The sequence below is a fragment of the Clinocottus analis genome, unplaced genomic scaffold (genome assembly GCF_023055335.1).
Source record: "Clinocottus analis isolate CAN_PGR_092001 unplaced genomic scaffold, fCliAna1.0.p SCAF_8, whole genome shotgun sequence".
In the NCBI taxonomy this organism is placed as follows: Eukaryota; Metazoa; Chordata; class Actinopteri; order Perciformes; family Cottidae; genus Clinocottus; species Clinocottus analis.
Window position 1 is genome coordinate 17,060,276 of NW_027176240.1, and position 21,508 is coordinate 17,081,783.

General features: G+C 45.7%; 2 protein-coding genes across 5 annotated transcripts in view; both read left to right on the forward strand.

The window, feature by feature from the left end:
- Positions 1–12,305, forward strand: part of LOC137780160 (sorbin and SH3 domain-containing protein 1) — a 39,139-nt gene extending 26,834 nt beyond the window's left edge. Inside the window, exons 17-28 of one of the 4 annotated variants that reach the window (XM_068568540.1) lie at positions 544–2,001; positions 3,235–3,299; positions 3,469–3,639; positions 4,215–4,261; positions 4,608–4,722; positions 4,948–5,073; positions 5,165–5,359; positions 6,797–6,892; positions 8,256–8,302; positions 8,391–8,443; positions 8,568–8,674; positions 9,024–12,304. In XM_068568540.1, the coding sequence (XP_068424641.1) occupies positions 544–2,001; positions 3,235–3,299; positions 3,469–3,639; positions 4,215–4,261; positions 4,608–4,722; positions 4,948–5,073; positions 5,165–5,359; positions 6,797–6,892; positions 8,256–8,302; positions 8,391–8,443; positions 8,568–8,674; positions 9,024–9,074 (2,531 nt within the window). In that variant the 3' untranslated portion in view covers positions 9,075–12,304. Of the gene's footprint in view, positions 1–543; positions 2,002–3,234; positions 3,300–3,468; positions 3,640–4,214; positions 4,262–4,607; positions 4,723–4,947; positions 5,074–5,164; positions 5,360–5,574; positions 6,097–6,796; positions 6,893–8,255; positions 8,444–8,567; positions 8,675–9,023 lie in introns of all 4 variants that reach the window. The other 3 variants (XM_068568542.1, XM_068568539.1, XM_068568541.1) reach the window with 3 other exon arrangements.
- A 1,680-nt stretch (positions 12,306–13,985) lies between these two features.
- On the forward strand, positions 13,986–20,233 carry pdlim1 (PDZ and LIM domain 1 (elfin)). The gene is made up of 7 exons (XM_068567864.1): positions 13,986–14,216; positions 15,320–15,471; positions 15,898–15,982; positions 17,121–17,305; positions 18,306–18,454; positions 18,632–18,749; positions 19,597–20,233. The coding sequence occupies exons 1-7, from the start codon at positions 14,124–14,126 to the stop codon at positions 19,781–19,783; spliced, it is 969 nt and encodes a 322-aa protein (XP_068423965.1). The 5' UTR covers positions 13,986–14,123; the 3' UTR covers positions 19,784–20,233.
- Positions 20,234–21,508: the final 1,275 nt, after the last annotated feature.

Consider the following 21,508-nt stretch of genomic DNA (forward strand, 5'->3'; position numbering starts at 1 on the left):
CTGCAGCCGACTGTCTGACTGCTAAAAGTAGAAGAGAAGAGTATACAGTGTGCATGAGGTTAAAGCAGAACAGGCAGCGGTCATGTGACAGAAAAGTGTATGAAAACAAAATAGACAACAGAAAAGTGTTTTTTTTATTTTATTTTTGTCTTCCATCTTTTTGTTTTAAATGTACTGATACTGCAGTCAGTGTGAAGAATTCCTATACGACCTCCAACATCACATAACATCCCATGGCATATTGCTGTCTTAATACTTTATGTTCCACTTGTTATGTTTCTGTTAACAACAATATGGAAAATGCAAGAATCAGTAAATATCCCCTTCCATTTTTACAAAGCATTGTTTTTTCATACTGTTAGTGAAAAAAAATCATATATTACTTGATGCACAATGCATCAAGTCTGCTTCCTCTTCTCATCCACTTCTAATGGAACTGTGTCTTTACTTTAGAAATGTGCCTGACTCTGTTTTAGTGTGTGTGAACCTGTGAGCATTGTAATCTAATATGTTGTTTATTCTGTTGTCCTGCATGCTTGCCAGTGGATTATAAAGGTGGGAATGGCTATATAATTTCACCCTGCTCCTCTGTAAATAGTCGATCGGTTCTTGCCAGTAATGCAATAGGTAACCAGTGTAAGAGTATGAAGCCTCTATCTGCTGCCAAAGCCTGCATACCCCAAATCCTGCCCTCGAAGTTCAAACCCAAGCTGCTGCCGCCCAGTGGTGACAGTCAGGAAAGCAGGACTAGAGCTGTCAGGCACCCAAAGGCCCACAGCTGTGAGGATCTGTACACAGGGCCATGTGACACAGACTTTGCTGGAGCAGAGGAAAGGGAGAGCGGCCAGCGTTCAGACTCTGAGTCCAGCTGCCGCACCGAGTGTGTGGACGGCCTGAGGAATGTCTCCCCTGCAATTAGGAGGAGCGCATCCGAGTTCTCCAGCCTGTACAGGACCATGCATCAAATCCAGCGGCCCAGCTCGGTCGGCTGCAGCCCCCACGGCAGTGTCCGCAGCCTGGCCTCTCTTTTTGAGAAGTCAAAGGCTGACGCGGGCGAGAGGTCGGAGGCGGACGATGGGGACAACTTTCCACGGGCGGCTGTGTCATCGCGGGTCAACGAGTTTGAAATCATCATCCAGCGGTCCAGCTCGGGGCCCAGCCGTTCCTCCTCCCTGCCCACCCTGCACTCCAGCCACAGCCCCGCCCACAGCCACGCCCACCCCTACATGGCGTCTGCAGTGTCAGCAGAGTCACTCTTGGTAGCTGACTCCACCCAGACGGACGCCTGCTCCCCGGTGGAGGCAGGGAGCACGAACTGCGGGGAGGAGGTCCGGTCACCAGGCGGCGTGACCGTGGACGAGGCTGCGTCTCCCTCAGAGGACAGACACGAGGTCAGGACAGATTCCCCCTCGAACACTGAGGCCGAGGTTGAGCTGATCTTCAGTAAAAGTTCCCCGGAACTGAGCCACCAGCACGTGGGTGGATCAAAAAGTCCCCCAGCCCTGCTTACAGCGTTGCCTCTGCAACACAACCATCTTCACCACCACCACCACCACCTGCACCACCTGAACCATCAACTCCTCCTCAAACCCAGCAAGTGCAAAGGCTCTTGCCCAGCCTCTTACACCCGCTTCACCACCATCCTGCGGCACGAGAGGCAGCAGGCCTCGACCCAACAGGAGAAGCCGCCGCCTCTGGAGAAGAAGACCACGCTGCCCGGGAACCTCTTTCTCATGGGCCCGGCTCCCTTCAGGTTACGGAAGAGCCTGCAGTCCCACCAGAGTCGGAGGAGCCTGCCGGCCACGAAAGTGATGGCGGGCACCCCGAGGCGCAGCACTTTGTCTCCTGAGCCCAGACCGCTGATCCCGCAGCGCCTGTCCTCCCTGGAGGTCCTGGAGAGGCTGAGTAACGGAGAGGAAAGCAACACTGACCACCTGAGTAACGGGCAGGGCTTGGACGCCAACGGGAACCTACTGCAGCCGCTGGCATCTCACCGCAGAGGTGGCTATCTCCATCCCTTCACCACTGTCACCCTCCTCTCACCCTCCCCTCCCCTGTGGTCACTCATTTATCTCGACTCTCTCTTCACCTCTGTGTCCCTCTTTCTCCACAAAGCGACGCCGCCAACCCTCCATCGCTAGTCTGTGTGGTGTGTTTACAAAGTGACAGGGAAGCCTCCATCTCATTGTGTCAGTGTGCTGTTTGGTGCTCCCCCATTTCACTGTGAATGAATATGATCCCGCAAAAACACATCACAAACACTGCAGTGACTGTAGGAGGTTCAGGCAGCTTTTGGTAACGTATATATATATATATATCTCCTGGTGACATCAGCTTTGAGTTGTATGCAAGGGTGCTCAAGCCTGCGTAAGCATTACACCCACACAGACTGAATTCTGTGTTTTTCTTTATATTACATTGCCATGGTGTAGCATAAATGCAGTAGACACATGACTTTGGTCTTTGTTTATGATTCTCAATGAGATGTTAAATCTTGTCTTCATGTCGCAAAGAAAGGGAAGCCTTCCCTAAAACTACGATCCCAGGATCCCCCTGTAATGGTTAAGCAGGATATATCGATATAACGTTGCATACGCTCTCTCAAACTGATGTCTCACCATGTCTGTATCTGTTTTGTTTTTTTGTCGTTTTGTTTTGGGAACGATTTACATCTGCCGTCTTTCATTATTTCACCATGAAAGGTTTGTTTTAGACAGCCAGGAAGTTCCCTGCTTTGATTTCTTTCACACAACGGAATGAAACATCTTTGGTGGTGAACAAATTAATCTTGGTAATGTAATAAAAGGTGAATCCTCAGTAGACTAATGGTTGCTGATTGGTCGATCAGTAAAACCATGATGTCATGTTTATTCTTTTGGCCAAGATACAGTAGGTTCCATACTTTCTTTCCTGCATTTGTTTATTTATGTTTTTCATGAACACACATCGGATCATTCTGTGGTCATTCCTATGTGCATGCAGGAATACATTTGGCTTTTTGGATGTGTGTGTGCTTTTTGTTCTTGTGTTACAGAGGTTATGGTGTTCATTCAAACGCATGCGTAGTCGTATTTATTGTGTGTTTCTATGATTCTATTCTTTGGAATTGAGGAGTTGACTGCAATATCATCATCTTCTATTTGAAAAGTGTTGTTCTTTAATTGGATTTCTCTTGAGGTTGACAGGAAAAAAAAAATTCTTCACGGCGTAATCTCCATGCCGTTTCTGTTTCAGACTCGTCCCCAGTTCTCGGGGAGAGCCCGGATGAAGTGTTGCGGAGGCGTCATGGGGACAAAGAGGTAAACTAACTTCCTTACAGACTCAAGACAGACTTTCATGAAATGCGCTCTTACAGAAAAAGTCAAGAGAAGCTGGTTTATGAGTGAGGAACTCATATATTATACATAACCACTGTGTCACGTGAATGAAAGAGTGGAGGATACCCATATCAGTCTGGTTTCCTGGCAGAAAATCTTGGAGGAGCAGCGGCGGCTGAAGCGGGAACAGGAAGAGGCCGACACGGCGTCCAGGCGACACACAGGCATCGTCCCGACGCACCACCAGTTCATCACCAACGAGCGCTTCGGAGACCTGCTCAACATCACAGATAACGCGGAGAAGAGGAAATCAGGCGTTGAGGTACAATGCAAGGCTGTGTCTTATCCTTCTGTAAGCAGGAAACCAGACGGCAGATGCTTTGTCAATTTTTCACTGAGCCAGGACACAGAAGGCTCACTCCTCTGGGCCAAACATTTAGAGGGCGAGAACAGCAGTAGCGGACCTCACTTCCACAGTGCACACTGTTTACCAGCTGGAAATCTGCATGTAATGTGTTATTAGTTGCACCCTTGTGGTGTTTACCAAGGTGTGTGCCGCCAGTCTCACTGTAAACACTCACCAGGAGTGTCTTCCTGGCCGGGCTCCAGAGGACAAGTGGCTAAGTCAGTCACAATCACCTTATTCCTGTCACGTACACACAGGGAACTGAAAGGGCCGCAGACTCACAGTGTACGACAAATCACAGATATTTTCTTCTTAATACATGACATACATGACAAAGCTCAGAGAGGGCGGTGACCAGAAAGTGTCAAAGGTGTAAAGGTACAAGCGGGTATTTTTCATCTTTCGTATTACTCGTCAACAGGTAAAATGTTAAGAACAATATTAAGTCATGAAATGAGAGTGAAACAAGTTTCCTTTTTGTTTGCACACAGAGAACTCCAGCCATGGCTCGCTTCGACTTCAGAGCAGAAACTCTAAAGTGAGTTACCTCCGAATTACAAACGGCTCTCACAGCCGTTGGCAGTTTCTGCAGAGATGTTGGGGTTTATGCTGCTGCGAAATTGTGTCCACCTTTAGAAGATTTACACTTGAGCCGACCTTATGAGCATTTGTTTCGTCAGTAACTTCTGGCAAAACAATGCCAAATCCCACTATCGCAGGAAATTCCTGTTTAGACCAGTGGAATCATAAAAATAGATTTGCACGTTACCTTTTACTTGAATGTGAATAAATCCCACCCATCAGATGTTAAACGCGGTTCTGCGTGACATCCCTCTTCCTTTCATTTTTCATCTGAGTAACTAATCTGTTTGGGTCATTTACAGGGAGTTGCCATTTCAGAAGGGAGATATTGTCTACATTATTCGACAGGTGGATCAAAACTGGTATGAAGGGGAACATCATGGAAGAGTTGGCATTTTCCCTCAAAGTTACGTCGAGGTACGCAAGTTCTCTGTCTTCTATTTCTATATATATATATATATACTTTTATATATAGTAAGTTATTGAAATAGTGGTGTGTTTTTTTCAGTTTTATCATTTGCATTCAAAACATGTTCCATAGGCGATTCTCAATTGCGGTTTTGCAGATGTTTTGCATGAACATTCTGCTGCACAGTGTGATTCATCTTGTGTTTTTGTTTTGTTGTTTTTTGCCTCCTTTAGCTTCTTCCGCCCACAGAGAAAGCCCAGCCAAAGAAAAGTGCCCCGGTGCAGGTGCTGGAATACGGAGAGGCCGTCGCTCGCTTCAACTTCAACGGGGACACGGTGGTGGAAATGTCCTTCAGGAAGGTGTGGCCTTTGAAATGTCTTCTCATTTCGGAGCACTTTAAAATAACTTGAAAGGATCTTCTCATACACAAAGATGCCTTTGCCTCTGCAGGGAGAGAGGATCACGCTTATTCGGCGAGTCGATGAAAATTGGTACGAAGGCAAAATCTCGGGCACCAACCGCCAAGGCATCTTCCCCGTCACATACGTCGAAGTGAACAGACGACCCCGCATCAAAAACGGGATGGAGTATCTGGACCCTCCGGTCAGCCAGTCGCCACAACGCAGCAACAACGCTTCTCCCCAGGTGAGGAGGACACGTTTAGATGTGGTGAAGAGTTGTTCTGACTGCCATGTCTCTTAATCCATACATTTTCTTCAGTGTTCAGCTTTACACCCTCCTTTTTGATTTTATAACTTTTTTTGCCCAGTGAAATTGTCTCATCTTTCCTCTCCTTTTCTTTTCTTCCTCATCCCCTCGTTGCTTCCTTCTCCTCCCACCTTCCTGTTGCTCTTGAAAAGCTGTATCGTAACCGTCTGACCACCTCCCCGCTGCCCCTCCCGCGCTCCCCCCGCCGCTCCGTGTCCCCCGAGGTCCACGCCATCTCCTCCGAGTGGATCTCCCTGACTGTGGGAGGAGGGAGCCCCCCCGCCGCCCCGACCCCTCCTCTGCCGCCGCTGCCCTCCGGGTCTTACCGCTGCGGCGAGTACCTGCCCCCGCCCTACTCCGCCAGCCCCGTGCCTCTCATCACCGGCAGCCCATACTGCGTCTCCCCCATGGCCTCCCCGTCCGCCTCGCCTCTTCCCCCGCCTTACCCGCCCAGACCCAACTCCACCACACCCTTCCTCACGTTCACCCCACCTCAGGGAGGGGACTTCATGCTCTCCCTTCACTCCCCGCGGGCATCTCGCAGCGTGAGCCCCTGCGGAGGGCCCGTGTTGGAGGGCTGGGTGAGGGGGGAGAAGGAGTTGATAGAGGGGGAAGGCGCAGAAGGGTACGGGGGCCACGCGGCCCGGGGCAGCAGGCGAAATAGCCCCGCAGAGGTATATTCTGCATGGTGTGCGGTGTTGCATCCCAGGCTCACGCAGGAACATGGGCTTTAGGCCACAGTTGATTTCCTTACGATAGATGTGTGATGAAGTGCTGAAGCTGACTTGTGTGAGCGTAGGGAGTGTAACTAACCTGGAGAATTGACCTTAATTGAATTTTAGCCACATGGATGAATCTGCTGGTTTAGCAGAATAAGTCCAAACTGGTCGCACCACTTGAAGCTGCATGTTGTTGTGTGTGCACTACTAACACGAGTGTTTTACAGTGTCTTCCAGTATCTTCTCGTGTTTATGTGGTGCACTTCAGCTGTAAACGATTGTAAAAGGAGCTTTTGTGCCTGCATTTCCAGGATCGATTTGAGAGCTCTCAAGTGTCATTCTCTTCGTAAAATTCAGCATGTTGTTGTTGTTGTTCGACCCAGAGGTGTGATAACATTGATGCCTTTGGAGTTTGGAAGTTTATTTAGAACAGTGACATATTTATTAGTGAGTATTTATAGGTTTCACATGTCGGCTTGTGTTTCAAAAGCTGCTGCGAGGTTGAAATTTCCCCCGACAGGGAAATGCAACCTGACTGTGGCCGAGGTATGACGGTATTCACAGCAGGTGCTGGACGTGTGGTGCGAGCTGGAGAGAAAAGCTTTTGTTTTGTTTGAAATGTCCTTGCTGATTTGACATTTTTGTGTTTGTGCAGTTTGTGAAGAACGAGGCTGACCATCACGGACGGAGCTCCAGGAGCCCTGTGATGCTGTTTGACATCCAAGACAACAACAACGTGAACTCTTTTACGGTAAGGAGGAGTTTTCTATGACCTCCACTGGAGAGTTACAAAAAGCAGTGTGTAGTTTGTCTCGTGACTTCATCACCTGTTTAATTTATTAACCCATCATCTTCAAAGATCCATTCGACTCGCATCGTCTTTAGCGCTCATTATGTGCTCTATGTAAAATATGTGAGATATTAGAGGACTGTCCCTTCATTGAAGGAGTGGTACGACATTTTGGGAAGACGATATGTGTTTGCTTTCTTGCTAAAGAAGAAGAAGAAGAAGAAGAAGAAGAAGAAGAAGAAGAAGAAGAAGAAGATTGATATCCCTCTCATGTTTGTCTGCTCAGTAACCAGCTGGATGTAGCGGCCAATTAGCTTAGCTTAGCATTAACACCCAAAACAGGTGGAAACAGCTAGCCTGACGAGTGCGTCTTGACCTCAGTAATTACCAGAATGTGTTAATTGGTCTCTTGTTTGTACAAAGACCAAATAATTTGGGAGCCAGGTAACGCATCACTGACAGTGAAAGTAGCTCCTCCCCCTCCATGTAAAGGACAGATGAGGTGGTTTGGCACCGAAAACTTTAAAAACAGATGTGGAACCAGGTCGATAAGCGGGAAGCGAGATAACCCCAAACAAAAGGAAGCTGCAGCCCCACAACAAGCTCTGCCAAAGTCATGAAATCTAGTGAGAGAGTTGCTCAGTTTACCACGTGGTCCATCACTTTTTCGTTATCACACAACGAGCAAACACGCCAGGAAGTCGCCGCATCCGCTTAAGAAATAGTCCAAACTCATACAACTCCCTGTTAAACTGCAATGTTGTTTTGTTTTTACACGTTTACACTGATTTGTCAGTCCTTATGCTAAACTAAGCTAGCCGGCTAGTGGTTCTGTCTTGATATTGAATGGACGGAGTGAAATCAATCTTCTTGTCAAACTCTCAGCAAGAAGGCGGATAAGAGAACACAAGAGTAAATGTACCCAAGACATCAAGCTATGTCTTTCATCTGCACCAGTCATCTTCCTGTAAATACTGCATGATCATGCTGAACCCTGTTAAGAAGTGAACTAATACCTCATGTTTCCTGTCTACATGCTCTCACTCTGCTGTCTTGCCTTTTCATGCCTCTCCTCCTGGGCTCCACCAACGTCTCCTCTGCTTTTTCTCCCGGCTTTTAACGGATCACTTCTCTTCCTGCCTTTCTACTTACTGGACCAACCTTCCTGTCCCGCCCTTCGCCTACCGCCCCAACCCCCTCCCTCTCTAACTCCTGACCTTTCCACCTCGGCCTCTTCCGGGACTTTCGGTGGGGCCGCTGTTTGTCTTACTCTGACGTCTTCCTCCACTACTACTACTACTACTACTACTCCTACTACTACTAGGAGGCAGTATGTAATGAGATTTTGAATATAGCTGAGACCTCGGTGAGGTACTGCAGCACCCTGTCCCACCACCCTCATGACTCTGTCCATAGACTGCACCCCCACCCCAGTAAACAATCTCTCATCATTTCCCAGCAACCCCTGTCCCACAGCAACAGCCCGGAGCCGAACCGCCTCAGCTGTGGAATGTGAGTAAGATTGGTCTCACTTTCACACCCATGTTTGTTTTTGTTTTTCTCATAATTTCATTCCTGGTTGCGAATTCGATGTCTTCTGAGCGTTGCAAGCTGACCAGTCCAGGTTTTCCCCCAGTTTCCAGGCTCTGTACAGTTACGTGCCGCAGAACGAAGACGAGCTGGAGCTGCAGGAGGGGGATCTCGTCAGCGTCATGGAGAAGTGCGATGACGGCTGGTTTGTCGGTATGTGCCCGCGGGGCCTCGGGGTTCATTCCTCAGGGATGCGGTCACACTCGCTGTGTCACATTAATCCTGCAGAATGACAGCAAAGGACTGTACGTGTGCAACATGCACGCTCGGGGCAGAAGTAGAGTCCTTTTCATATCCTTCCATATTGGGTTTCTAAAGAATGACAGTAGAGGATTGAGTGCAATATACACAGGATTTGTGCTTAATTTCTCAATGAAGCCTAAATATGTTCTTTTTGTATTCACGTCGAGATCGTTTGAGCCTTTATTCTGAGAAAGAATAATTTTTTACCTGATCCTTGCTCTTTTTTTCATCTAATCCTTGCTCTTTCGTTTCTTCACAGGAACCTCGAAGAGGACAAAACAGTTCGGGACTTTCCCTGGGAATTACGTGAAGGAAGCGAAACTGTAAAAGTGTCTAATCTGGCTCTAACACATGGTCGCCTGTCAAGCTTGGGAAGTCACTACTATCGCGCATGGCTGTTGGTTAGCGTAGTCATTTAGCCAGGCGGATCCATTTTGTCTGGGAAAGTGTTGGGATCGGCCTGAGGTATGTCAAACTGCACGGAGAAGGCAGAGAAGGAGACGGCTTGCTGCCCGAGCCTCGCCGTGGTGAACACCTTGACACTCTTCTTGACAGAAATCGTCTGTCTCCACGTGTGGAATTTCTCTGCGGAAAAAAAAAAAAAACCTCCCGCAAAGTAGCTTTTATTGTACAGATCTTGTCTATGTAATCCACAGTACGTCAGTGTTTACGTAGCATCTAAATCTGGAGGCCGGCAGCAGAGCAGTGTATGGATTGAAGAGTGGATCTTATTACCTGAACTGGACTTGGGAGGATTCAGAATGTGGTTTTTATGAGATTGTGTGGTTGAAGCTGTTTGCTGTGAGCTACCTTTCAGGACCAGAGGTGTTCATCATGATTTGCTAAGTATGAAGCAACGCCTGCCTCTGCTTCCAAAAGAGAAAACCTTCAGTGTTAGCAGCCATTTAATCGAATGTGGTGGTTCGTTCCTCCGTTTAGCTCCTGTAGGAAGCCCCCTTGACAAAGTGGTCTCTGACAGACACGTTTTACTTCACATTTCATGAATCTTCACACTTTCCACATTTGAAGAATGTCACAACATTTGCAACTCAGTGTAAAGCCGAACTTTTTAGCTACCGGTTCAGTATTGCCTTTTGTATCTCACAGTTGTTGTTACAACAGTTATTAAGAAGTCACGTGCTGTTCGCTTCTCAACAGCCAGCAAACATACAGGACCCCGTGGACTGCGTTGAATGTCTGAGAAAAGTGTTTATGCATATCCTATATTTCCAAACTCTATTTATTTGACCTTTGATACCTCTTCCATCAAAATGGAAGTAAACCGTGTCGGATGACACCTGGAAGGTAGCTGGCGGTAGCACTTAACTTTCTGTTTGGCCTTGAGGGGAGATCCCATCTTACGAGATGATAGTAGATAATCACAACAACAAAAAAATGGATACTTCATGTTTGAAGTGAAGCCAACCAGGTGTCTTAGAAAATAATATTTTTCAAGAGTGTATTGAGATTTTAACCACGCCCCATATATTGACAAGATTGTTTTTTTTTTGGTTTTTTTTGTCGTGTAAATGTGTACAGAAAACTTTTAAGAGGCCTTCCAAAATATGGCTCCATATTTTCATATGTAAGGAGTACAACTTGGATTACACAGCGAATGGAATGATTTAAATAAGGAGCATTAATTAGCGCAGCATGCACAGAGGTCAACAGATCAAACCAGAGCATGAAACACAGCCTCGATATCCGCCACCTTTATCTTACAGCATCAGAAGTGACGACAGTCTGCTTCGAGCGCTCCCTCACGGACAGATCGCTTTGAAACTTTGCTGTAGAAGCAATCCAAGTCATCCCCCGCCCCCCATCGAGCACAGAGCAGCCCACGTTTCCAGCGCTGGTATGATCCTGTAACAGACGCCACATGGCAAGAGTAGAACCCGTATCCTCACAGATCAAAAAGACGATAGCTATTGTTTGTCAATCCGCCGAGAGCTTGTCAAATAGTACTTGCAAATAGTTCCTCGGGGCTTGTCGCAACCTGCTCTGACGGGCGGTTTTTAGGGTAATTGCTCGGGGAGTATTTTAATTCCATTTTGTTTACACCAGGTGGACGAGTGTGGCTATCTGATCCTCCGGGAAGCCGGATCCTTCGCCCAATCCACATATTTCTTACCGAATGGTGCCCGAGCATCAGCCTGTTAGTAGAAATCTCCATGAGCGCACGACGTCCACAAACAGAATGCGCACAGTAGCTCTCCTTTGCATCTAGAAGTGTATGTTTTCTATATCTTTGTCTTTTTCCATGCGTTCGCTACAGTTTTGCAGTGATGATGAACATTTTAGACTTGGTTTTGAAGCTGTATGTGGCTGCCACACAAGGAATATGTGACGTTTAATAACTGACAAAGTGCATTCATTTCACAAAAAGGACAGCAGCAATCGGTGGTTCATCCTCTCTGGCTTTTGCTCGTCTGGACGAAATCAGGAGTTTTATTTCTCTTAACAATATTGCCAACATCTGCAAAGGAATGTTTTCTCAAGATAACACGCCGCATTATGGGTTTGCCTGTGTAGCACTGATATAACATTCAGGTATTTTGTTACACCACAAAAAGCTATGTTTTCCCCTCCATTGCTGACTAAACATTTTGTTGTTGTTCCTGTGTAACTCCAGCTCCGCGTGAAATGTACTGATTGGTTGGGAGTCTTTTGACCTGTTGGGCTTTTCTTTGCTGACAGAACAAAAGTTTGGCTCCATCTCAGACACACCACACCGTGGACAAACAAACAAGCACTATTTAGTCACACACACACACACACACGCACAACTCTAATCTATATTGTTTCTGTGATATTGTGCTCCAGAAAAACATCACAGGATGTATGAATGTATGAATATATGAATGTGGCACAATGCACACACAATATGAAAAAAGAAGAGGAAGGAAAACCACACGTCTGTATTTTCATCTTGAATGAACACATGGACCACTGAGCGGCATGACACAAGAAGGATTGTAAATATGTAAATAGAAAAATAGACTGCGAGCGGTGGGAGCGTCAAAGTGAGCTCTTCGTCACTCGCAGCGGTTTATTTACCTGAAGGATTGTTTTGGCAAAGCACAGAGTGGAGCGTTACTGAGCACAGGAAGTTTGACGCATATGAACATTACGCTGCCATTTGTGACGATCATAATGCCTTATGTTGGATGCAAAATTGTGCCTCATTTTCATTTTGTTTTAATTTTTTTTGGAGGGCGTCATTGAAATGTACCCATGGCATATTTAATGTAACCATTGTTTTCCCATTAGTCCTAGTCTCTGTAATGGGAGGACATTTACTAAGAACTTGTCAGTTACGGTGCAAGTACCTAAAAGTGTGGCACAATGCTTTAACTTAAATGATTAATAATCATCAGAATGGACTAGTATAATGAGACACACAACCTGCAACAGGTTTGCTTTGTTTGCTTCAATTTGCAGTGCTGTTACATTGATAATATTAAAATAAAGATACTATACACTGCTGTGACTTCGGTATTATGCAATATTTAATAAACCGTTTAAACCACTTGGCGTGTTACCTGTTTTGACTTCTGAATGCAATTTGTTTGACATAAATAAACTCATTGGGCATATAAAGGTGAATGGAGGTCTTGCAGCAGTAGTAAAGGTTTATAGGCTCATTCTCTGTGGCTGTGTAATCAGGAGATGGGCTGCTGAACTGTGGAAATTATGCTACTTTTTATTTGATGTAGAACATAATTCAGTCTACACCTTGGATAATGATTGAGATTATTGCAACAAGCGTGTAATAAGTGTGGATTGCGTAGGTTTACATAAACTGCTGGGTCAAATCCCATTGAGGTGATGATGTTGGCAGATGGGTTTGTACAGCCTTTAGCAGTCAGGAGCAGATGTATTTCTTCACTTGACTTCTCTTAAACACTGTAAGGGCTTCACTTTAGAGCCCGAGGGCCTGCTGAGGATGCATGGAGAAGCCACAAGAGAGGACGTGTTTCATTCGGCCAGTCTACCCGTAGCTGTTTCTCTCCACTTTCAGCAGAGATCCTCTGGCAGGAATTCAAGTTTTGGGAGCGGCACATTCCACATCCTGGGATTTAGCTCTACCATAAATGGTAAGCTCGCATATAACACGGTGACGTAACGGCAGGGCCGACATCCCTTGAACAAATACAAGGCGTCCGAGAGGAGGGAAACGCGAAGAGGGATCACTCTGCTGCGCTTTTAAAGTACCCTCAATTGTCCTCTCCAAATGGTCACGAGAGGCACTCAATTAGAAGAAGTGAAGAACTTCCATCATGATTGCGTTTTAGTTTTCACTACAATTATTATTTCTCACAGTTATTTGTCATACATGGATGGTTTTTTAGCAAAACAATGGGTAAAGTGGAGGTCTCCTGTTATTTCTTCATCAGGACACAACAAACACAAAGTTGTGAGTGATTATTTTTTGGATGTGTTTGAGATACATAGGGTTCATTCAAGGGTAAATCTGAAAATATAACACGTATCTATATCACTTACATAAGTAACCAAGACGAGTCCTTGCTGCGGCCTTCGGCCTGTGGCTGGTGCTCTGGCGGGGGCTCAGTTCCCTCCAGCAGTGTCTAAAGGATTCTGGCGCTTGGAAACACAACCGCTTTTGTCCAAAATCAACAGAAAGTGGAAGTTCCTTGCAGTAGCTTTAGATTTAGGTCCCATTTTTTTTTAAAACCTCCCAAAGAAAATGATTAAGGGAACTCTACTCAAACAGGACTGGGCTCCATTGTGGATTTATTGAGCTCTATTTTTGTATGCGGTCCTGCAAATGAATACACATTTAGTGCAGCGGTAACTATTTATACCAAAACGACTGTTTATGTTGAATTGACAGGAAAAAAAAGAGTGCCCATGTGTATCGTATTGCAGGAACAGTGCGACATATTAGTGTGTTTTCAAGAGTTTTTTGGCACAGAGGAATGATCTTTATTGGGCTTTGGAAACACATTAGTAAATTCAATCCATGGTTGGTTGTAGTCCTTTAATCAAAACTATAGACACAAGTGTTGGTTCCGGTTGCATCCCATTGTTAAGTTGTGGAGGCCACAATCACCTGCCCCCCCCTCCCCGTTTTGTTGGTCAGCCTCCCCGACGCATATGGCAGAGTGATACATGTTCTCAAGATGCGATCTTCGTGCTCTCACTTATCAGCGTGGAAACTTCAACCTCTCTTCTTCTGCGCGTACCCCGAGGCTCCTCCCACTGCGCTGACGCCGCGTCGCCCGGCGCAAACTTCTGGCTACCGCTCGCTGCACATGTCATAAGCGGTAGGAAGTGAATTGGTGGCCCGAGACACATCTTCCAACAGTCGACTCCGTTAAAGACCAACTGTCCCGTTATGCCTCTGCGGGTGGTAGTGCAGGGCCCTGGGCCATGGGGCTTCAGGCTGGTCGGGGGAAAGGACTTCGAGCAGCCGCTGACTATTTCCCGGGTGAGTGGTCCTGTTAGTTAGCCGCTACGTTGTAACAGCGGAAACACACCTGGCTTCGTCCTGGAGGAACGGCACCTCCCGTTAGTTCCTCCCGACTTCCTCGAGCTCTCAGGCGGCTCGTGAACGGCAGCTCGAGAGAACAAAAGGCGAACGAGCCTCATGTCACCGTCATTTAACGTGACTGTTGTTACACGGTCGGTGTGTTGCAGCCTTTGACCACTGCTCCGTGTTTTTGAATTTGTGTACTTTATGACTTTATACAGCTAACTTAACATTTCCCCAATTAAGTTCTTGTTATTTTAACGGTCAACGTTACGCTTTTTTTTTATTTTTGGATAGTTTGAAAGTTTCATTGCGTTCAACTGTAAACCTTAGCGTACCCGGGTTCATCAAAAGTAGTCTAAATACCCCAGTATTTCATCATGTCTGGAGACTTTGTTTTATACCTGGGCTGTCGTAATTAATAAATGTCGGGCCTAACTTCAAATTAAAAGCATGAAACTTTGTATTTAGTTTATATTTTTGAAATCCTCCAGTGTCTCTGAACCTCTAAACATTGACTACCAGGCAGCTCATTGTATTGTATTATTGTATTTTAGCATTGTATTACACGATTTACAGTGCGACGGTAATGAATTAGAATATAACCCTCCGCTGTGCACCTTTGTCTTGAGTGGAGGCGGCTGCTGCTGTAAATATTGATCCGCCCACCAAAAAGTGATTAGGAATTCCTGGACTCTGTCTCTCTCTCTCTCTCTCTCTCTCTCTCTCTCTCTCTCTCTCTCTCTCTCTCTCTCTCTCTCTCTGCTTCAAGCCCTTATCTTCTTGTTTTCTGCCCTCAGGTAGCTGTGGGCATCACCTCTCTGCAAGTCGCTCTGCCTTAGTCTACTGTAAATAATGACTTGTGTTCAGGCCCAATATAAGCAACACAGCCGTAGATATTAGCTTTTAAAATATAAGGTTGGATTTGACTGCAGATACAATTTTTGAGTTTGTTCTCCATATATTAAAGTCTAACTATTTAATGTATTAAGGTTTGACTTAACCTCCAACTTCCAATAGAAAGTCCCTGTTCCTCATCCGTCTTGTCTCCTGTGTCGCAGGTCACCCCCGGGAGCAAAGCGGCTCAGGCCAACCTGTGTATCGGAGACATGATCTTGGCTATCGACGGAGAACCGACAGAGAACATGACTCACTTGGCGGCGCAGAACAAGATCAAGGGGTGCATAGAGGAGATGGTGCTCTCTGTCGACAGGTATGATGTAGCGACGCTCGCCTGTCTGCCCTCGCAGCCCGAAGAGCGCTGAGTAACAGGAGGCGGCTCCGCTGCAATCCAGGTGTTTGGGGAGTGATGTGGCGTTTATTCATTTTAAAGGACACATCTCTTTTGGTTCGACTGACATCTTTAGTTTGAGTAAAATGTGTTGGAGTTCTGTGTTGTGTCTGATTATCTGGAGGTAAATGATTTAAAAGTTGTAGGGATATTAAAAAGACCTCAACAGGCAGGCTGAAGCAAATAGGTTTGTTCCAATTAAAAGGGAATGTACTGAATGTAGGGTGGGGTACATTTAAAACAAATAATAGCCAATTATATAATTAGCCAATTTGTGTGGGATTATTTTGTGACTATTTTATTTTTAGCATGTTTCATTAAGATTCATTAAGGCTTCTTGTTTCGCAGGTCAGAAACTAAAATGTGGTCACCGCTTTCAACTGAGGAAGGGAAGACACATCCGTACAAGATGAATCTTTCATCGGAACCAAAGGTGTGTGTGCGGGTGTGTGTGTGCGGGTGTGTGTGTGCGGGTGTGTGTGTGTGTGTGTGTGTCTGCGGTCTCAACATCCCAGAGGGACTCCTTGCAGGTAGTCCAGTCATACAGCGTCTGGAAGCCTGTATGTTCCTCTCCCACCGCACCCTCAAAGCCTTGTGGGTTTTTTCTTTTTTTCTTCTCCGCACACTGCCAACGATGAAGTCATTGTTTACTTTTCAACAGGAGGTTTCCTAGGAGACGGTAGTTTATCAGCCAAGTTCTGACGCAAGCATCGGTTCCTGCCCGCTGACTGGAAAGTTGCGGCCAAAGTGTGAATTCATGTAGGAAACGGCATCTCAGGCTCTCTGTGTGTTTCACAGGTCACAAATTGTTGTTATTTTTTACACGTGCACAATGACATGTGTTTTGACAGCTTGTCTGGATTCTGTCACTTTGTGTGTTCACTGTTTTATTACTTTAAACCTTTTGGTTTGTACTTCTTAGGCCTCATGCTCAGTGATTGTTTTGTTACCTTCTTAGTCTGTTTATTTGCTAACGTAGCCTTTGGGGTATTTCTACAATTGTAATTGTCAGCTGCTTGAAGCATGAGCTATACTGGGAGGCATTTCCGTGCTCCCACTGCGCTGCATGAGCTGGATTTGGTGGTATTCAAGTGCCCACTTTCATGGCGTGCCAGTGCCGAGCCGGTCTAGACCGCTGGCTATAATTAAGTCTGAATCCACGGTTGGACGTTATCCTGCGAAATTATGTGCGGCTTCGAGTCCAACAACGCAGCAGTTGAACAGCAGTTGAAGAGACTCTTTTGACGTTTTCAGCTGAACAATATTTTTGTTGCATCATTATTTAATTCGTCGAGGACAGCGACAGTTGGCTGTTTTCAGATATTGAGTCAGCTTCCTAACTGTCATACTGTCAGCTGCTTGTTTGTAAGTGCGCAAGCTCTTACTTCATTTTTTAAATAAATTCCATTTTTCACCTGAAGGCGCCAAAAGTTGTAGCTACCGTTGCCTCAAAGTTGCACAACGGAGTGTTGCATGTTTCAGAGTCGTTTGACAAAACTCTGCCCTCTGCACCTTTTTGATTGGCTGCTTTTATAAAAAAAAAACTTTAACGTTCCACTGGTTCCCCACAGGAAGTGAGACACATAGGCTCCACCCACAACAGGAGCGCTCTCCCCTTCGCTGGGTTCGGCCCCAAAGTCGTGACCAACCAGTACAACAGTCCCTCCGGCCTCTACTCCTCAGAGAACATCAAGGACTTCAACTCAGTCGTGGACGAAGTCAAAACCATCGCCGCCGCTAACGAGCCCAACAACAAGTAAGACGACACCAAGTGATCCCGGCCCAGACTGGATCCTAAGAGGGTCTGGGGCGGATTATGTCGAGACAGACCCCAAAACAAATGAGTGCTTTACCAAAAACGTCAGTTTGGAGATTGGATTGCGCTGTGGGCTGTGTTTCCAGAGAAGTTGGAGCTGGTGATCAGTGACCAAATCCTCCACATGTCTTGTCTGTATTGTCTCACACGGTTCTTCCTCGGATCTGATTCCCTCTCTACTCACTCACATACCATCAGCTTTCACACCAGAGAGCAGGTCAAAGATTAACCCAACAGATTCATCTACCGTTGCACAACTTTATTACTACGTTTGAATCTTTTTCTCTTTTTTTTTTTTTAACTGCACATACCTTTTGAATCTCTGTTTTGATATTTAGAGCATGAATATAGCAGGAAACCACAGTTTGAGCTGTGTGTGTGTGTGTGTGTGTGTGTGTGTGTGTGTGTGTGAGATTTTTTTATTTTTTTTTCCTTCACAAAAGCACTAATTGAAAATATTGAGTTATAATGTTTGATCTTAAAAAAGAACTACAATACATCCAAGAATAGATTACTTCATTGATTGCACACTGAGGTCCCTGCTTGATTGGCTGCTAACTGCTACTAAGTGTGTTCTCAGTGTTTCTGATCAGTTTGCTCAGCAGAAATTGAGTCGCAAGTTGTGGGACACACACACAAACACACACACACACAGAGCTATTGGGACATTTTATCGCTTCATGCCACCTTTTTAGGACTATGAAAGTACGGCAACAATATAAACTATATCACAAAACTGTATCAAGCAAACACAATTCTAGAGAATATGGGACAGTCTTGGGTCTCATCTCTGAGTAGGCAACAGGAGTAAAATTATTTGTATTTTGGGGGGAAAATAAGTAAGATGCACAAAAGAGCTCAAGTCTAATGATGCTCTTTGTATATCAACATTTAGTTTGCCGTTTGTTTTCCTAACACTGTGGACATTTCTGCCCTGTAGAGCTCCATCAGATCCATCGCAAGCGGGCAAGCTGCCGCCCGTCGTAGCCAATTCTGAGGTTTACAAGATGCTTCAGGAGAACCAGGAGTCCGATGAGCCTCCGCGCCAGTCGGCTTCATTCAAAGTGCTTCAGGAGATCCTTGAGACGGGTACGGAGCCGGCTTATTACTCGCAGCTCCCTCGAATGGAAGCCAAGAACGTCTCTTTTACATCGTATATCTTCTAGGTTTCAATAATTGCATGTCGTTTTTGAATTGGCGTACAGATTATTTCAGGCTGTAAAAAAAGTTTTACAGCCATGTAAAGTTGTCGTCTCTGTTTTGTAGGTGACCCGGATAAACCGTCAGGGTTCAGGAGTGTGAAAGCACCCGCCTCGAAGATGGGCTCATCGGTGGGGAACACGGACAAGTTGCCCTCCTGTGACAAATGTGGATCCGGGATTGTGTAAGTATTTAATGTTCCCTCGGCACGAGTGGATTTCGCAGCACCGGAGATGTTTACACAACAAGTATCTGCTCGTATTCAGCAACACCATCAAAATGCAGTGATGCAGAACAAAGAGCCCCAATGGTTTTCATCTGTCTGGAGTTTGTCTCCATCTGGTGGATAAATGTAGTTATGACGGGTAAGAAGTCAAATCGGTATATTTCCCAAAAAACGTATTCTATCTATTCCTTTAACATTGTTAAGGGGACTTTACTGTTTTGGATCTTCGTAGTCTTTTTCCGTAATTAGTTGTGACCGATGATTTTCAGCATAACAAGGTTTTTCTTTCTACTTGCAGAGTTCTGACTTAATTATATGCACCGAGTAACCCTTTTTCATTTTGTTTATTTATTTATTTTTTAGTTGAAATTGTGAAGTACTCTACAGCAGGATCCTATCTTTCTGTGCCAATTTTAAACTTTAAATTAACCTTATTACTTTTTCATCACCTTTGCATGACAATATCCGTACGAAATATATATAAAATGTGTCCCATTAAAGCTCTGGGTATGACTTATTCCACATCCAGAGAATAGATATGTAAGATAATATTCTTACATAGTTCATAATACATTAGAATCAGAAGGGCTGGGACGTTTGTTGCATCTGTCTCCCTTGTTTCCTGACATTTCCCATCTGTAATAAAAACATAAAATAACCCCCTTTTTCTTTTGGAATGTAATGCACTAAAGCTTTGGACCTTTTTGCACTGCACATGCCTGAAGGAATGATCTAAATCCAGCTCACCAACCAGTGTGGATGAACAAAGTTAACATGCTGTGTGTATGTGTTGTGTTTCCTTCAGGGGGCTGGTGGTGAAGCTGAGGGACAAGTTCCGCCACCCGGAGTGCTACACCTGCACAGACTGCGACGTCAACCTCAAACAGAAGGGACATTTCTTTGTGGAGGAGCAAATTTATTGCGAGAAGCACGCTCGCGAGCGAATGACTCCCCCAGAGGGCTACGACGTGGTCACTGTCTTCCCCAAGTAGAGCTTCTCGCTGAGCCGCCGCCACGGACTGCACGCCACTATAGGACGCCGGGACATAATCTAAGACATTCCAACATTTAGCTCTTGCTCCTCCTAAGATTCTTTAAAAAAAAAGGTCTTCTTTCGCATTACGCTTCAGTACAGTCACTGGTAGGCAGGACAGTGAAGAACGACATCTTTGGAATATGTTGATTTGCACATTGACTTTGTCTTCTATGAAAGGAAAGTTGATTGATACCCATGAAATGATGGCATTTAAAGAAAAAAAATAACATGACAGCCACTATGTTTAATTCATGTTTGTCTTTTGTACATGTATCAGTATGTTCGTTTGAATCATGGAAACAAAGAAAAGCCACATCTTTTCACCCCAAGAGATGTGTTTTGTACCGTTTTTATTAAATAAATAGTGCTACTTTTATGAAGCAAAAATACATTTCAATATCATTACCAAAATAAATAAGTTTAACTTGAACCAATTGTCTTGTCCTAAATGATTGTGCTTCCTGCTCTGAGTGTAAGAAAACTCACATTTGTAATAAGAAAAATACTTGTCATTCTGAATTGTTGAAGTGCTTTTAAGAACTACACGCTCACACTGAAGGTAGAAAACGCATCTTTTTAACTTGCAAAGGTCCTCATAAAATTAAATGTGTCTAGATTATCAAAAGTCAAAAGCACCAAGTGTTCTTCGGGTCCTCTTCCCCACAAATTGACTTGAAATAAAAAGTAACTGGCCGACCACCGGGTGGGTCTCGCGATAGGTTCTTGCACTTCATTTGATGAGCGAACGTGTAACAGTTTCTGGGGTCGCAGCCGCCTGAGGTCTCGCAGCCTGACCCGGCCAGCGACGCGGAGTCCCACTCCGCAGAGGAAACACTGGTCGGGCTGCCCGGGTCGGAGCCCACCGGCACCAGGTACTTCGGCGCGTGCCCGTGCGGATCGGCCATGGACAGAGTCTCGCTCAGAGCCCAGATGTAGTTGTGGGCGAAGCGCAGGGTCTCGATCTTGGTCAGCTTCGCGTCTTCCGGCAGAGCCGGCAGGATCCTCCGGAGCGCGTCCAAGGCGGAGTTCAGGCTGTGCATGCGCGTGCGCTCCCGGTCGTTGGCCTTCATCCTGCGCCGGCCCCGCTTCCCGGACGGCTCACCTCTGCCTCTGGGTCTTGGTTTTATCCCCGAGGAGGCCTCTCTTCCGGGGACGGCCAGGGGCTTCCGCGGCGCGTTCTCGCCGCTGTCCGCGGCCTCCATCACGCGGCTGCGAACAGCTGGAGGAAACTTGCAGAGCGCCAGCGCGTCTCTGGATGCGCACAGGTCGGGTGTTGCGCACGGCACGCCGGGAGACATCCTCTGCAATAGAACAATGATGGAAGTTGAATAAAAGATCTTGTTGTGTTTACAGTAACGACATAATGTCTTAAATTGTTGTTTCATCAAGTTTTGATTAAATGCAAAAGGTGAGCCTCTTGCATGTGTATGAAGTGATTTCCCTTATAACCAGTACAGATTTTTTATTTCTTTTTTCCCTCCAAATTGTTAGTTCGGTGAAGTTGAAAAGATATTCACAGATTCGGAATTCCCAGAACAATGACTAAATAGTTAAAGTGTTAACATTTAACTGCGCTTCAATCTTAAAGACCAAACAACAGATATTTGAAAATGGATGGGTTTATCTGCACTTACCTGACAGGTGATGCTTGGATACGGAGACATCCGGTCGTCCTTGTTAA